At 46.6% G+C, this 18,285-nt stretch overlaps 1 protein-coding gene across 5 annotated transcripts in view; it reads left to right on the top strand.

Moving 5' to 3' along the window:
• Positions 1 to 5,774: 5,774 nt before the first annotated feature.
• Positions 5,775 to 18,285, top strand: part of NOL4L (nucleolar protein 4 like) — a 65,600-nt gene continuing 53,089 nt past the window's right edge. For 2 of the 5 annotated variants that reach the window (XM_077253112.1, XM_077253111.1), the window contains exons 1-2: positions 5,775 to 5,859; positions 15,266 to 15,386. In XM_077253112.1, the coding sequence (XP_077109227.1) occupies positions 15,299 to 15,386 (88 nt within the window). In that variant the 5' untranslated portion in view covers positions 5,775 to 5,859; positions 15,266 to 15,298. Of the gene's footprint in view, positions 5,860 to 15,137; positions 15,387 to 18,285 lie in introns of those variants that run through there. The other 3 variants (XM_077253113.1, XM_077253109.1, XM_077253110.1) reach the window with 3 other exon arrangements.

Here is an 18,285-nt window from a genome sequence, read left to right as displayed (position 1 = left end):
ATAATGACTGTGAGTGGAGAGGGAAATGGCATACACAGGATGAAAACAAGATTTAGCAAAGGAGGCCAATTCTAACTAGATAGATAGAACAGGATAGAATACTGTGCGGTCAGTATAAAAACTAGAAAAATCCACCACAGAGTTTACAAAATCTCCACACCTGACTAAAGGTGTGGAGGGCAAATCTGCTTCCCCAGAGCTTCCAGCTTAACTGAATACATACATGCTGACAAGCTGGACTAGGAAAAACATAGGCTGAGCTGAACGATTAAGTCCAGTACAAGTGGACAACAAAAGAACAAGCAAGGACTTATCTTTGCTGAACTGGACAGAATATCAGGGAAATCCGAGGAGAGATGTGACTAAAACCTGGAAACATTGACAACTGGCAATGGCTGAAAATCAGAGCCAGGTTAAATAGCCGAGCCAGAAGAAACAATCAGTGGAAGCAGCTGCTACTGCTAAATCCAAGGAGCAGCCGTTCCACTTAAAACCACTGGGGGGAACCCAAGAGCAGAACTCACAAAAGTGCGATTTACAACCACCGGAGGGAGCCCAAGAGCGGAATTCACAACAGACATCCAGCAGGGGGCGCATCACCGCGAATGAAGGTAACTACAGGTCATTGACCTACATTTCCTTAATTCCCCAGGGTTTACAGGCACGAGCACAGCTGCATTAGCAGAGCTCCTAACCTGTAAAATATTTTAACCCCTTCAGATGGATTTACCTCGTAGGACGTGACAGTTCATCAGAGGGTATGTATATTGTTGGTTTATTATTTTTCCAAGTGAGGGTCTTCAGTTGGATTGAGAGAGCAATAAAATATTAAAACAACCGGTGTGTTTATTTCATTAAAATACTTTTTTACTTTTTAATCATGTGTGTGTGTTTTTTTAACCCTTTCATACAATTGGATTAATAATGTATGGTTTCATAATTGACGCCTCTCCATTATTAATCTGGCTTAATATCACCTTACAATAGCAAGGTGGCATTAACCCTTCATTACCCCATATCCCACCGCTACACGGGAGTGGGAAGAGAATGGCCAAGTGCCAGAATTGGCGCATCTTCCAGATGTGCCTTTTCTGGGGTGGCTGGGGGCAGATGTTTGTAGCCGGGGGGGGTCAATAACCATGTACCCTCTCTAGGCTATTAATATCTGCCCTCAGTCACTGGCTTTACCACTCTGGCGGAGAAAATTGCGCGGGAGCCCACGCCAATTTTTTCCGCGATTTAACCCTTAAATTTAATAGCTACAGCGCAGAAATTTTGCACATACACACTAATAACATTAGTAGTGTGGAATATGCAAAAAAAGGGGGATATGACATGGTTTACTGTATGTAAACCATGTCTCATATCATGTCGGGATTAGGCAGGAGAAATGAAAAGCCGGCAATTGAATTACCGGCTTTTCAACATTATCGCGCTGAAGCAAATATTAAAAAAGTATGCTTCCCCATTGAATTGCATTGGGTTTTGTGTTTTGGCCGATCCCCGACCCCGACTTTTCAATAAGATCGGCCGATTTCACTCGACCCGACTTTTGAGAAAGTCGAGTTTCGTGAAACCCGACTCGATCTCCAAAAATGAAAAGTCGCTCAACCCTATCCAGGACCTGCGATGACGTCATGGTCATGTGACCGCAACGTCATTGCAGGTCCTACGCCCAGACCGGAAGCCACCGCCAGCACTGCAGTGAGGAGCGATGACTTCAGGGCCCGTGCCTGAGGTGAGTATATCTTTATTTATTTTTTTTAACACGAATATAGTGCCCACATTCCTAGACTACGTGGGCAGTGCAATTTACTACGTGACCAGTGCAATGTACTACATCAGCTGGCCAATATACTATGTGCGCTGTGCAATTTACTATGTGGACTGTGCAATTTACTACGTGCGCTGTGCAATTTACTATGTGGACTGTGCAATTTACTACATGCACTGTCCAAACTACTACGTCGGCTGTCCAATATACTACGTGGCCTGTGCAATGTACTATGTGGACTGTCCAATATACTACATAACCTGTGCAACATACCACGTGGCTGCGCCTTCTATAATACCCGATACATTAGAATCGGGCCACCATCTAGTATATTGAAAATTGTCAATCTTCTTAGCAATTTTCCAGTGCTTAGCACTTGGGAAAGTGGCTACTGTGAAAGAGGTCTTAGGGCTAAAATACAAGGCCGAAAATCCCTGCCTAATTTGGGGCCGAAACATCTGGGGGCAAAAAGCTGGGGGCAAAACATCCGGGGGCGAACTGCTGGCGGTGAAACATCTGGGGGCGAAACATCCGGGGGCGGGGGGCAAAAAGCTGGGGGCAAAACATCCGAGGGTGAACTGCTGGCAGTGAAACATCCGGGGGCGAACTGCTGGGGGCGAAACATCCGGGGGCGAACTGCTGGGTGTGAAACATCTGGGGGCGAATTGCTGGGGGTGAAACTTCCGGGGCGAACTGCTGGAGGCGAAACATCCGGGGATGAAACATCCGGGGACGAACTGCTGGGGGCGAAAAATCCGGAGACGAACTGCTGGGGCAAAACATCCGGGGGCGAACTGCTGGGGGCGAAACATCCGGGGGAGAACTGCTGGGTGCGAAACATCTGGGGGCGAACTGCTGGGGGCGAAACATCTGGGGGCAAACTGCTGGGGGCGAAATGTGCGGGGGCGAAACAACCTGGGGGCGAACTGCTGGGGGCGAAATGTTCGGGGGCGAAGTGTACCTGGGGGCGAAATGCTGGGGGCGAAATGCTGGGGGCGAAACTTCCAACTCCCATATAACATATATTGTGAGGCTGTGGCCTCTGATACAGCTAGGTGGCGCTGTTTGTTCTCCCCAGAATGTGCATGCAGACGGATGAAGTCCATAGGTGTGCATGAGAGTCACGGATTTCCGGTCCGGGGTTTCCAGGTGGCTCAAGGCCACAGGTTTGTGTGTGTTTAAAAGCCCTGCAGTAAGGGGTATGGGTGTGTCAGGCCGTGTCAGGTGTCTGGCCAGGTCAGGCCAGGTGTGTGAGGTGCACGTCAGTGTGGTGTGTGCTGTGTGCTGGTCTGCAGAGTGCATGGAGGCCAGCAGAGCCAGCACCCAGGGCAGCTGAATAGCCTGGCACCCGCAGCGTACACAGAGATGCAAGTCGTCCATGGTATTGGTCTCGGAGGTGGACTGTCCTGTGCCCGGAGGTGGATGTCCTGTGCCCGAAAGAGAACTAGCATGTGCAACGATTGCAAACAGGTGGATATGGTGCCCGGTTGCTATACCGGAGGATATCCTGAACTGTGTACGACTGTGTGAGTAAAGAGTCTGTAATAGGGCACCTTTCCACTTGCGAGAAACTCGTCCGTATCTCGCATGTGGAAACCAAGCTCTGGCGCCGACACTTTGGAGCAGAGCGTGCGGCTCCATGTGTTCCTATGCGGCTGCACAGCTCCGCTCCAAAGTGCCGGCTCCACAGCTTGGTTTCCACATGCGAGATACGGACGAGTTTCTCGCAAGTGCAAAGGTGCCCATAGACTGTGACACAGCGATGCAGGACACCCACGAGAACTAGTCAGAAGAGGGCTAGCGTGTGTAGTGACTGCAACATATGAGGCTGTGTGTATGGAGACGTATAGAGACTGTGAGATGGCGTGCGGTCGCCCAGGGAAACTGGACAAGGGAAGTCTGGCCTGTTTAGGGACCGCAAATCTAAAGCCATGTGAAATGTATTGCATTGAACTGATGTAAACTGTTCACTGAAGTTATATGCATTTATGTCAATTGGGCTTTAATGCTGTGAAGAAACACATTAAAAGAGACTTTTGTGTTTGAATTTGTGGGTCACTGCCTCCTCACTGTGTACGATGCTACTACAGCTTTACTATATATATATATATATATATATATATATATATATATATATATATATTTTATAATATAATGTTTTGAAGAATGTTTCGTTTTCAAACTGTAAATTATTTAGAACATTTCTGTATGTAAAATCTCATCTTAAAATCGCACTGCAGTCGGATGTAGATCGGGTGTTAGGTGTGAAAAGTCAGATTGTACTCGCACAAAAAACGCCTGACACTCACATGACACTTGCATTGCACTCGTCAGACTTAACGGCAATAAATTGGACCGACTTTTAAATCGCTAGTGTGTCTCCAGCCTGTGTATGTAATGGTGTGAGATCAGTGGCCCAAGGTCATTTAACCCCTTAAAAAACCCAGTTACTTATTCAAATCATTAAAGTCAATGCCAACTTTGATACCAATTCTCATGGCCAGAACCCATTTGGGAAAAGGTAAAGTGACATGAATTTCATGCAGGGCATCAAAATGCATGTAATAATGGTGTCAGATCAGTGGCCCAAAGGCATTTAACCCCTGAAAAACATCAGTTACTTATTCAAATCCGTGAAAACGGGCTGTTTGCCCACTTTGATGCCAATTCTGGTGCCCAGAACCCATTTGGGCCAGGCTGGAGGGACCTTAGTTTGAAGTAGGGCATCAATATTTGTGTATTTTAAATGTCAGATCAGTGGCCCAAAGGCATTTAACCCCTGAAAAACATCAGTTACTTATTCAAATGTGTGAAAATCGGCTGTTTGCTCATTTTGATGCCAGTTCTGGTGCCCAGCACCCATGTGGGCCAGACTGAAGAGACCTGGTTTTGATGTGGAGCTTCCTGTTGTATATACATGCACTGTGGTATCAGTGGCCCAAAGGCAGTTAACCCCTTAAAAAAATCAGTTACTTATTTATATCTGTGAAAATGGGCTGTTTTCCTACTTTGATGCCAGTTCTGATGCCCAGAACCCATTTGGGCAAGGCTGAAGGGACCTGGGTTTGATGCAGGGCATCAATATCTGTGCATTATAAGCATGAGATCAGTGGCCCAAAGGCATTTAACTCCTTAAAAACATCAGTTACTTATTCAAATTTGTGAAAATGGGCTGTGTGCCCACTTTGATGCCAGTTCTGGTGCCCAGAACCCATTTGGGCCAGGCTGGAGGGACCTTGGTTTGAAGCAGGGCATCAATATCTGTGTCTTTTAAATGTCAGATCAGTGGCCCAAAGGCATTTAACCCCTGAAAAACATCAGTTACTTATTCAAATTTGTGAAAATGGGCTGTGTGCCCACTTTGATGCCAGTTCTGATGCCCAGAACCCATTTGGGCCAGGCTGAAGAGACCTGTTTTTGATGTGGGGCTCCCTGTTCTATATGTATGCACTGTGGTATCAGTGGCCCAAAGGAATTTAACCCCTTAAAAACATCAGTTACTTATTCAAATGGTCAAAATTGACTGCCCACTTTGATGCCAGTTCTGGTGCCCAGAACCCATTTGGGCCAGGCTACAAATAACTGGTTTGGATGTGGGGCGCCCTGTTCTATATGTCTGCAGTGTGAGATCAATGGCCCAGAGGCATTTAACCCTTTCTTCAGCGCTCTTTGGTGCCCCCTTTGATGCCCATTTTTGTGCCAGTTTTATTGTATTTGTAGCCGTTTTTAAGCGTATTCACATCAGGGCTCCTCGCTGCAGTCTGTTTTATTATTGTGATGATTTGGTTGTTAAACCTATAAAAAACAGAAAAGAAAAAATCACCGAATAAGAAACTGAACGAATAAAAGAAACCAACTTCAGCCTCGTTATTGTGTATGTGGACTGGGTTGGGTCATGGGTGACTGTACGGGGTGCAGTGGGCAGGGTGTACTTTGTGTATGGGTTGGGTGTACACACATGGTGACTTTAGCCCCGCCCCACTGTGTACGGTGGCCGGGAGGGACCGGCCTGGTCTCCGACGTCACCGAGTCCCTGCCCAGCTGCAGCTGTCACACGGTGCCCGAACACCCGGATCCGGCCTGAGGTGCGACCTGGGGGCTGCAGGGGGTGGGGAGCAGGGGACAGCTGGGGTGCACGGAGGGAGAGAGGAAGCACCACCTCGGTCACCCCGTACACACATCACACAGGCCTGTATACAATAGCTGCCGACCCCCTCCCCGGATCTCAGCACTGTGTATGCTGCCGGCCTGTCATAGTATACTGTCACCTCCTGTGTATACCGACCACATGTGTAGCCCACTACTGTACCTGTATATACCGACCCCATATATCCTACCGACCCCATATATATCCTACTGTACCTGTATATACTGACCCCATCTATATCCTACTGTACCTGTATATACCGACCCCATATATATCCTACTGTACCTGTATATACCGACCCCATCTATATCCTACTGTACCTGTATATACCGACCCCATATATATCCTACTGTACCTGTATATACCGACCCCATATATATCCTACTGTACCTGTATATACCGACCCCATATATATCCTACTGTACCTGTATATACCGACCCCATATATATCCTACTGTACCTGTATATACCGACCCCATCTATATCCTACTGTACCTGTATATACTGACCCATATATATCCTACTGTACCTGTATACACTGACCCCATATATATCCTACTGTACCTGTATATACTGACCCTATATATCCTACTGTACCTGTATATACCGACCCCATCTATATCCTACTGTACCTGTATATACCGACCCCATCTATATCCTACTGTACCTGTATATACCGACCCCATATATATCCTACTGTACCTGTATATACCGACCCCATATATATCCTACTGTACCTGTATATACCGACCCCATATATATCCTACTGTACCTGTATACACTGACCCCATATATATCCTACTGTACCTGTATATACCAACCCATATATATCCTACTGTACCTGTATACACTGACCCCATATATATCCTACTGTACCTGTATATACCGACCCCATATATATCCTACTGTACCTGTATATACCGATCCCATATATATCCTACTGTACCTGTATATACTGACCCCATATATCCTACTGTACCTGTATATACCGACCCCATATATATCCTACTGTACCTGTATATACCGACCCCATATATATCCTACTGTACCTGTATATACCGACCCCATCTATATCCTACTGTACCTGTATATACCGACCCCATATATATCCTACTGTACCTGTATATACCGACCCCATATATATCCTACTGTACCTGTATATACCGACCCCATATATATCCTACTGTACCTGTATATACTGACCCCATATATATCCTACTGTACCTGTATATACCGACCCCATCTATATCCTACTGTACCTGTATATACCGACCCCATCTATATCCTACTGTACCTGTATATACCGACCCCATATATATCCTACTGTACCTGTATATACCGACCCATCTATATCCTACTGTACCTGTATATACCGACCCCATATATATCCTACTGTACCTGTATATACCGACCCCATCTATATCCTACTGTACCTGTATATACTGACCCATATATATCCTACTGTACCTGTATACACTGACCCCATATATATCCTACTGTACCTGTATATACTGACCCTATATATATCCTACTGTACCTGTATATACCGACCCCATCTATATCCTACTGTACCTGTATATACCGACCCCATCTATATCCTACTGTACCTGTATATACCGACCCCATATATATCCTACTGTACCTGTATATACCGACCCCATATATATCCTACTGTACCTGTATATACCGACCCCATATATATCCTACTGTACCTGTATACACTGACCCCATATATATCCTACTGTACCTGTATATACCAACCCATATATATCCTACTGTACCTGTATACACTGACCCCATATATATCCTACTGTACCTGTATATACCGACCCCATATATATCCTACTGTACCTGTATATACCGATCCCATATATATCCTACTGTACCTGTATATACTGACCCCATATATCCTACTGTACCTGTATATACCGACCCCATATATATCCTACTGTACCTGTATATACCGACCCCATATATATCCTACTGTACCTGTATATACCGACCCCATATATCCTACCGACCCCATATATATCCTACTGTACCTGTATACACCGACCCCATATATCCTACTGTACCTGTATATACCGACCCATATATATCCTACTGTACCTGTATATACCGACCCCATGTATATCCTACTGTACCTGTATATACCGACCCCATCTATATCCTACTGTACCTGTATATACCGACCCCATATATATCCTACTGTACCTGTATATACCGACCCCATATATATCCTACTGTACCTGTATACACTGACCCCATATATATCCTACTGTTCCTGTATATACCGACCCCATATATCCTACCGACCCCGTATATATCCTACTGTACCTGTATATACCGACCCATATATATCCTACTGTACCTGTATATACCGACCCCATATATATCCTACTGTACCTGTATATACCGACCCCATATATATCCTACTGTACCTGTATATACCGACCCCATATATATCCTACTGTACCTGTATATACCGACCCCATATATATCCTACTGTACCTGTATATACCGACCCCATATATCCTACCGACCCCATATATATCCTACTGTACCTGTATACACTGACCCCATATATATCCTACTGTACCTGTATATACCGACCCCATATATGTCCTACTGTACCTGTATATACCGACCCCATACATATCCTACTGTACCTGTATATACTGACCCCATCTATATCCTACTGTACCTGTATATACCGACCCCATATACATCCTACTGTACCTGTATACACTGACCCCATATATATCCTACTGTACCTGTATATACCGACCCCATATATATCCTACTGTACCTGTATATACCGACCCCATATATCCTACTGTACCTGTATATACCGACCCATATATATCCTACTGTACCTGTATATACCGACCCCATGTATATCCTACTGTACCTGTATATACCGACCCCATCTATATCCTACTGTACCTGTATATACCGACCCCATATATATCCTACTGTACCTGTATATACCGACCCCATATATATCCTACTGTACCTGTATACACTGACCCCATATATATCCTACTGTTCCTGTATATACCGACCCCATATATCCTACCGACCCCGTATATATCCTACTGTACCTGTATATACCGACCCATATATATCCTACTGTACCTGTATATACCGACCCCATATATATCCTACTGTACCTGTATATACCGACCCCATATATATCCTACTGTACCTGTATATACCGACCCCATATATATCCTACTGTACCTGTATATACCGACCCCATATATATCCTACTGTACCTGTATATACCGACCCCATATATCCTACCGACCCCATATAGATTCAAGATTCAAATATATCCTACTGTACCTGTATACACTGACCCCATATATATCCTACTGTACCTGTATATACCGACCCCATATATGTCCTACTGTACCTGTATATACCGACCCCATACATATCCTACTGTACCTGTATATACTGACCCCATCTATATCCTACTGTACCTGTATATACCGACCCCATATACATCCTACTGTACCTGTATACACTGACCCCATATATATCCTACTGTACCTGTATATACCGACCCCATATATATCCTACTGTACCTGTATATACCGACCCCATATATCCTACCGACCCCATATATATCCTACTGTACCTGTATATACCGACCTCATCTATATCCTACTGTACCTGTATATACCGACCCCATCTATATCCTACTGTACCTGTATATACCGGCCCCATACATATCCTACTGTACCTGTATATACTGACCCCATCTATATCCTACTGTACCTGTATATACTGACCCCATCTATATCCTACTGTACCTGTATATACTGACCCCATCTATATCCTACTGTACCTGTATATACCGACCCCATATATCCTACCGACCCCATATATATCCTACTGTACCTGTATATACCGGCCCCATACATATCCTACTGTACCTGTATATACTGACCCCATCTATATCCTACTGTACCTGTATATACTGACCCCATCTATATCCTACTGTACCTGTATATACTGACCCCATCTATATCCTACTGTACCTGTATATACTGACCCCATCTATATCCTACTGTACCTGTATATACCGACCCCATATATATCCTACTGTACCTGTATATACTGACCCATCTATATCCTACTGTGCCTGTATATACTGACCCTATATATACCCTACTGTACCTGTATATACCGACCCCTCATATTTCCTATTGTATCTGTATATTCCTATCCCATATATATTCTACTGTATCTACTGCACCCATATATCCTACTGTACCTATATATACGGCGCCATATATATCCTACTGTACCTATATTGACACCATGTATATCTTAAAGTACCTGTATATACTGACCCCATATACCCTACTGTATCTACCAACCCGATATATATCCTACTTCTACTGTACATGTACATACAGACCCCGTGTATATTTTCATCCCACTCTACATGTATATAATGACCCCATATAAATATATACTACTGTATTTGTAGTCTACCATGGCATATCACTTGTACCTTTATGTACAAACTTTCTGCTACTTGTAATAAAACAAGAACAAAGAAACAACAGAACTAATGTGACAAGTGGTTTCCCCAAATTCCCTCCAAGATGCGCCTATTACTAACTGCTGCAGTCTGAGGATTGCTCACCCCACATATTTAGATAAAGCACATCAAATACCTGGACTGGCTGTAGAGGGGTTGTGTTTGATTGCATGTTAGAAAAGAGTCAATATTGGTCCAAAAAAATAAGAGAAGAAATCATTGTCTGCACAAATAAGGAAATGGATACAAAAAGATAAAAAGGCATTGCATGTTCTTAGAGATACAGCTGGAAGCAAAACTCACAAGGTCAAAATTACAGGAACACTTGCTACACTACCTGGACACAAAAGAAAGAGGGAGCTGTAACCGGCTGCCACCAGATTTCTAAGGAAGCAGATGGTCAAAAACTTGGAAGAGCTTCTGCACGATCTTGTGTCAGCAGGCACCACGGTTTCTACAGTTGGCATATTAAACACTGAATGACTCCAATCCTGGACTCCAAGATGTCTCTACTGACCCAAAAGCACAAGAAAAGTTGGCTCCAATATTCTGAAAGCCACAGACATTCTGCTGTTCTGTTTTGTGTAGGAATGATGCAAAACTGGAACTTTTTATTCCTATGGATCACCGGTTTGTCTGTAGAAGAAAGAATGAAGTATACACTAAAAAGAACACCCTTCCTACAGTGAAGTATGGTGGAGGTTCGGTGATGCCTACAGTGAAGCATGGTGTAGTCTTGGTGGTGCCTACAGTGAAGCATGGTGGAGGCTTGGAGATACCTACAGTGAAGCATGACGGTGGCTCAGTGATGCCTACTGTGAATCAAAATGGCGGCTTTGTGCTGTTATGGGGCTACTTTGCTTCTTCTGGCAGTGGAAATCTGCAGTGTGTGGAGGGTAAGATGGAATCAATCAAGTATCCTGCAAATCCTAGGAGAAAAAGTTATTCCTTCATCAGGACAGTGATACCAAGCAGAACTCAGTCCACCAAGGCTTGGGTTCAGAAGAGGTCCTGGAAGATTCTGGAGTGGTCATCACAGTTGCCTGACTTGAACCACTAAGACAATCTTTAGTGAGATCTGAAGAAGTCAGAATATTATTGACTTGGAGGCCATTGATGATGAGGAATGGGATGAGATTCCTCAGGAGTGTGACCAAAAGCTGGTGTCTGGTTATGTATCCTGTCTGCAGCAGGTTATAACAGCCAGCGGGACTCTAATAAGTACTAAAGACCCATGTCATGATGAGGTGAAGTATTTTGAGACTGCAGTAAAATGGAATTTTGTCCCGAATTTGGAGAAACCATTTGTTTTTTAGTAGTTTTCACCTCAGCTATTTACAGTATTCTTGTTTCATTGCAGAAAATGTACACATTTTGATGAAAAACGAAATTATCATTGGGGAGAGGGAGGGGCGCAGCTGTATTTACCGACTCCATATATACATATAGATATATATTCACTTCCACTTGTCTTCATGAGAGGTGCAGTAATTTCCACAATAATGGAGACCTCCTCCTCTAGCACAGATCCCCCTTTGTATATTTGGGTAGCGCCCCTAATGTTTATGTAACATATTCATGATGTGAATCTCCACGAAAACCTATGGAGTTGTTATTGTCCAGGACCCCCGCCTTTTATAGACCCTTGCTACTATTATAACAACTCCTATGATTACATTTAATCTGAGGCTTCAGCATAACATCAAACCATCTTCTGATCTTACTGAGGCGCGAGGCTTCTTGTGTTTCCGCCACACCCAGCCATTACCCAGCTTTTCTATATACTCCAAATACCTATTCGGCCACGTTCACACGTTCAGTATTTGGTCAGCAGCACAGAGTATTTCAGGAGAGGGGTGTATTGATTTGTTGTTTGTTTTTTGGGTGGAAGGAGGGGGCAGAGGTGATCTCAGATTATGAGTTGTATAACCAAAGCCTGTGGACCCTGAGCAGCACAGAGTGTTTCAGGTGAGGAGTATGCTGATCTCATTGTAGGTCATAGATTGGTAGTTTCATGAGGGTATGTTTCCTCGGTCAGGAATGGCTCAGGATTTGACGCAGGTAAAATCTGCACCTGAGGTCACTGGCAGGTCCCCTCCGTTTTTTATGCGTTTTTTATGCGTTTTTTCATTACGTTTTTTTTGTCACTTGAAATTAAGCTATTTGAAATTGGCTTCTGGGTAGGAAAAAAAAGTGATTTCCTGTTTGCAGGAAGGGTACGTGCACACAGTCAGTAAACGCTGCAGGTTGGACGATGCGTACATCTGTAGCGTCCAACCCGCAGCGTCCAGATGTTACAGCATAGTGGATGGGAGTTCAAAGACGCGGGTCGGAACGCTGCGTATACACAATGCTGCGCGTCTTTATAGACCGCAGCACGTCTGACTACGATGCGGAGACGCTCAGTCCCCGCAGCGTAAATTTCCCATAGACCATCATTACATGCGGTAAAACCGCATCTAATTATTAGTCACATTTGTAATAACTGCAGAAACGCAGCTTACTACGCATGCAAACTAATTTACATATGTTGAATCTTGTGTCACATCCGGAAGTACGTGACGGGCCGGTGTCACACTTGCAAGTGTGATGCAAGTGTGTCGCATCAACACCTGGCGCTGCCGCCTCCACTTGGACCGACGTGTGCCGCGGCATACAAGTACATGCAGCCGCACACTCCGGTCCCGTGTGCCGGATGTTAATGCAAGAGACTCGTGCGAGTTTCTCACATTACACTCGCCAAGTGTGACACCGGCCACACAGGAATATGTAATGTCCTTTCCTTTTTTGTAACTAAATAATTTTTTTTTAAAGTGGCATGGTCTCCTACGCAATTTTCCAAACCTTCAGAGGGAGAGCCAGCGACTGGGGGCCGATGTTTATAGCCTGGGAAGGGGTTAACACCCACGGGATCTTTCCACGCTATGAATATCAGCCCGCAGCTGTATACCTAGCATTTACTGGCTATTAAAATAGGGGGACCCCCCAAAAAATGACGTGGAGTCCCCCTATAATTAATAACCAGCAAAAGCTGTGGGCTGATATTGTTAGCCTAGGAAGGGACCATGGATATTGGTTCCTCCCCCCCCCCCCCCGGCTACAAACACCAGCTCACAGCCGCACCAGAAATGGCGCATCACTACGATGCGCCAATTCCGGCACTTAGCCTCACTCTTCCCACTTGCCCTGTAGAGGTGGCAAGTGGGGTAATAGTTTGGGAGTTAATGTCACCTTTGTATTGTAAGGTGACATCAAGCCGATTAGTAATGGAGAGGCATCAATAAGACACCTATCCATTACTAATCCTATAGTTGTTACAGGTTAAATATAGACACGGCCAGAATAAAGTATTTTAATGAAATAAAACACCACACCGTTTTCCCATCTTTATTGTTCTACTAATTCCTCAATCCCTCGATCTCCTGCAAAAAAAATAAAATGATAAACCAACACAAATACTCCCTGTTCCGACGTAGTCCTTAATAACGAGTGTCCCACAACGATCTCCAGCTCTGACATTCAGAATGCCTGACATCCAGATGTAGCAGAGCTTGTAGATGACCGCCGGAGATTACTCTCCAGCGTTCACCTGCACTGCAGTTCTCATAATCAGCTGATCAGCTGACCGTGAGAACCAGCCTAGTGACCGGAGGTAACCCCGGCTGTCATGTGCACAGTAGTTCTCTCGGTCAGCTCGGTCATCGCGAGAACTGCAGTGGACGCGGACTTCCGGCAGTCACAAGGTAAGACATTGTTTAAATTAGTTTGCATGCGTAGTAAGCTGCATTTACACAGTTACTACGCATGTGGCTAATCATTAGCTGTGGTTTTACCACATCTAATATTAATCTATGGGAAATTTACGTAAATAGACATGCTGCGGTCTGGAAAGACGTGCCGCATGTCCAGATTTGCGGGTCTGCCGCCTGCGTCTCTGAACGCATAGTGGAGATAGGATTTCATGAAATCCCCTCCACTGTGCTGTAACATCTGGACGCTGCGGGTTTGACGCTGCGGCTGTATGCAGTGTCAAACCTGCAGCGTTTCCTGACTGTGGAAACATACACTTATAGAGGCAGCAGCTTTCTGATCAGCACAGAGTATTTCAGGAGAGGAATTTAACTGAGGAAATGTCATGAGGCAAGGAAGGCTCAAGGGAACCAGCAGCACAGAGTATTTCTGGTAGGAAGTATGGTGGCAGAGCAGCTTTCCTTTCAGCACAGAGTATTTACTGATCTTTTATAGTAGAACCAGCATATTTATCCTCTGCACAAAGTATTTCAGTAGAGAAATGTAATGGTGTCAGTGTGCTGACATGACAGAGATACAAGGAGCAGGGCCCCCAGCAGCACAGAGTGTTTCAGTAGAGGTTTTGTGAATGACAGGGCAACAAAGCGGATAGGCTGGAGGGTCTTTATGTCCCCATAGGGTCTGATCATATATTTGGAGCAAGGTCGTAGCCCTCACATTGCTGAGTTTCTGGTCTGGTAGTGGAGCGGCCATATTGCTTCTTTATTGGGATTCTGGAATGAGGAGTTGCTCACAGTTCCCGGGGCAGATGTCTCTAACCAGCACCAAACTTCCGGAATTTAATTTTATTGCACCTTTAGTGAGGTGGACAAAGTCTGAGCAATATCACTGAGCGCAGGCGGCTCCTGCATCCCCGACGTGCTCCTTCTGCGCCTTTGTCAGTGAGCTGAGGGGTGACTGCGCGCTGTGGCTCCTCTGACATGATAAAGACGCTGTTGCTGGGTGATCATGTCCCATGAACTCTTTGTTCTTTCAGGATGAAATCTCGGTGACCAAGGAAAAGCTGGATATGAATGATCCCACATGGGCAGATAAGGAGGGGAGCCCTGGCGAGGAGAAGATGCGGAGCCCTCAGAATGTGCCAGGTCCAGAGGATGGTGAGTAAAGTACATACATGGGCACACATTGTAGGGACAACATGCCATGGAGTAGGGCAATCCTGGGAATTATTGGGGAGTAGTGTAGGTTTGTGCAGGCCCTGATAATAAGCTGCAATATGAGTATAATTTTGGGGAGGTAAGGGTTACAGAGCGCCTGCAGTAAGAAGGCGGAAGGAGGTCAGGGTTATGGAGAGGTGTGTCACATCTGGATGAGCTGGATTGTAAAAGGTAAATAGATATATTCCAGATTAGGTCAAAGATCGTTTCTATGGAGTTTGGGCAGGCTTGAGGCAGACTGTAGCTAGATAGGAGGCAACATGGCATCTGCAAATGACATGAGGTGAAAGAACGCTGCCTGCAAGTTTAGAGGGGAAGCAATCGCTCCCCTTTTGCCAAAAGAGGAAGAGTGCACTGCTGGTGTGCTGAGAGAAGAAGGGTGCACTGCTGCTGTGCTGAGAGAGGAAGGGTGCACTGCTGGTGTGCCGAGAGAAGAAGGGTGCACTGCAGGTGTGCTGAAAGAAGAAGGGTGCACTGCTGGTGTGCTGAGAGAAGAAGGGTGCACTGCAGGTGTGCTGAGGGAAGAAGGGTGCACTGCTGGTGTGCTGAGAGAGGAAGGGTGCACTGCTGGTCTGCTGAGAGAAGAAGGGTGCACTGCTGGTGTGCCTAGAGAAGAAGGGTGCACTGCTGGTTTGCTGAGAGAAGAAGAGTGCACTGCTAGTGTGCCGAGAGAGGAAGGGTGCACTGCTGGTGTGCCGAGAGAGGAAGGTGCACTGCCGGTGTGCCGAGAGAAGAAGGGTGCACTGCCGGTGTGCTGAGAGAAGCAGGGTGCACTGCTGGTGTGCTGAGAGAAGAAGAGTGCACTGCTGGTGTGCTGAGAGAAGAAGGGTGCACTGCTGGTGTGTTGAGAGAAGAAGGGTGCACTGCTGGTGTGTTGAGAGAAGAAGGGTGCACTGCTGGTGTGTTGAGAGAAGAAGGGTGCACTGCTGGTGTGCTGAGAGAAGAAGGGTGCACTGCTGGTGTGCTGAGAGAGGAAGGGTGCACTGCTGGTCTGCTGAGAGAAGAAGGGTGCACTGCTGGTGTGCTGAGAGAAGAAGGGTGCACTGCTGGTTTGCTGAGAGAAGAAGAGTGCACTGCTAGTGTGCCGAGAGAGGAAGGGTGCACTGCTGGTGTGCCGAGAGAGGAAGGTGCACTGCCGGTGTGCCGAGAGAAGAAGGGTGCACTGCCGGTGTGCTGAGAGAAGCAGGGTGCACTGCTGGTGTGCTGAGAGAAGAAGAGTGCACTGCTGGTGTGCTGAGAGAAGAAGGGTGCACTGCTGGTGTGTTGAGAGAAGAAGGGTGCACTGCTGGTGTGTTGAGAGAAGAAGGGTGCACTGCTGGTGTGTTGAGAGAAGAAGGGTGCACTGCTGGTGTGCTGAGAGAAGAAGGGTGCACTGCAGGTGTGCTGAAAGAAGAAGGGTGCACTGCTGGTGTGCTGAGAGAAGAAGGGTGCACTGCTGGTGTGCCGAAAGAAGAAGGGTGCACTGCTGGTGTGCTGAGAGAAGAAGGGTGCACTGCTGGTGTGTTGAGAGAAGAAGGGTGCACTGCTGGTGTGCAGAGAGAAGAAGGGTGCACTGCCGGTGTGCCGAGAGAAGAAGGGTGCACTGCCGGTGTGCTGAGAGAAGCAGGGTGCACTGCTGGTGTGCTGAGAGAAGAAGAGTGCACTGCTGGTGTGCTGAGAGAAGAAGGGTGCACTGCTGGTGTGCTGAGAGAAGAAGGGTGCACTGCTGGTGTGTTGAGAGAAGAAGGGTGCACTGCTGGTGTGCAGAGAGAAGAAGGGTGCACTGCTGGTGTGTTGAGAGAAGAAGGGTGCACTGCTGGTGTGCAGAGAGAAGAAGGGTGCACTGCAGGTGTGCTGAAAGAAGAAGGGTGCACTGCTGGTGTGCTGAGAGAAGAAGGGTGCACTGCTGGTGTGCCGAAAGAAGAAGGGTGCACTGCTGGTGTGCTGAGAGAAGAAGGGTGCACTGCTGGTGTGTTGAGAGAAGAAGGGTGCACTGCTGGTGTGCAGAGAGAAGAAGGGTGCACTGCTGGTGTGTTGAGAGAAGAAGGGTGCACTGCTGGTGTGCAGAGAGAAGAAGGGTGCACTGCAGGTGTGCTGAAAGAAGAAGGGTGCACTGCTGGTGTGCTGAGAGAAGAAGGGTGCACTGCTGGTGTGCCGAAAGAAGAAGGGTGCACTGCTGGTGTGCCGAAAGAAGAAGGGTGCACTGCTGGTGTGCCGAAAGAAGAAGGGTGCACTGCTGGTGTGCCGAGACAAGAAGGAAGAAGGGTGCACTGCAGGTGTGCTGGAAGAAGAAGGGTGCACTGCTGGTGTGCTGAGAGAAGAAGGGTGCACTGCAGGTGTGCTGAGGGAAGAAGGGTGCACTGCTGGTGTGCTGAGGGAAGAAGGGTGCACTGCTGGTGTGCTGAGAGAAGAAGGGTGCACTGCAGGTGTGCTGAGGGAAGAAGGGTGCACTGCAGGTGTGCTGAGGGAAGAAGGGTGCACTGCTGGTGTGCTGAGGGAAGAAGGGTGCACTGCAGGTGTGCTGAGGGAAGAAGGGTGCACTGCAGGTGTGCTGAAGGAAGAAGGGTGCACTGCTGGTGTGCTGAGAGAAGAAGGGTGCACTGCAGGTGTGCTGAGGGAAGAAGGGTGCACTGCCGGTGTGCTGAGGGAAGAAGGGTGCACTGCTGGTGTGCTGAGAGAAGAAGGGTGCACTGCTGGTGTGCTGAGAGAAGAAGGGTGCACTGCTGGTGTGCTGAGAGAAGAAGGGTGCACTGCTGGTGTGCTGAGGGAAGAAGGGTGCACTGCAGGTGTGCTGAGGGAAGAAGGGTGCACTGCTGGTGTGCTGAGAGAAGAAGGGTGCACTGCTGGTGTGCCGAGACAA

Source organism: Ranitomeya variabilis, chromosome 4, assembly GCF_051348905.1.
Source record: "Ranitomeya variabilis isolate aRanVar5 chromosome 4, aRanVar5.hap1, whole genome shotgun sequence".
Lineage (NCBI taxonomy): Eukaryota > Metazoa > Chordata > Amphibia > Anura > Dendrobatidae > Ranitomeya > Ranitomeya variabilis.
The sequence above is the reverse complement of the archived record's forward strand: the minus strand, read 5'-3'. Positions and strand labels throughout refer to the sequence as shown.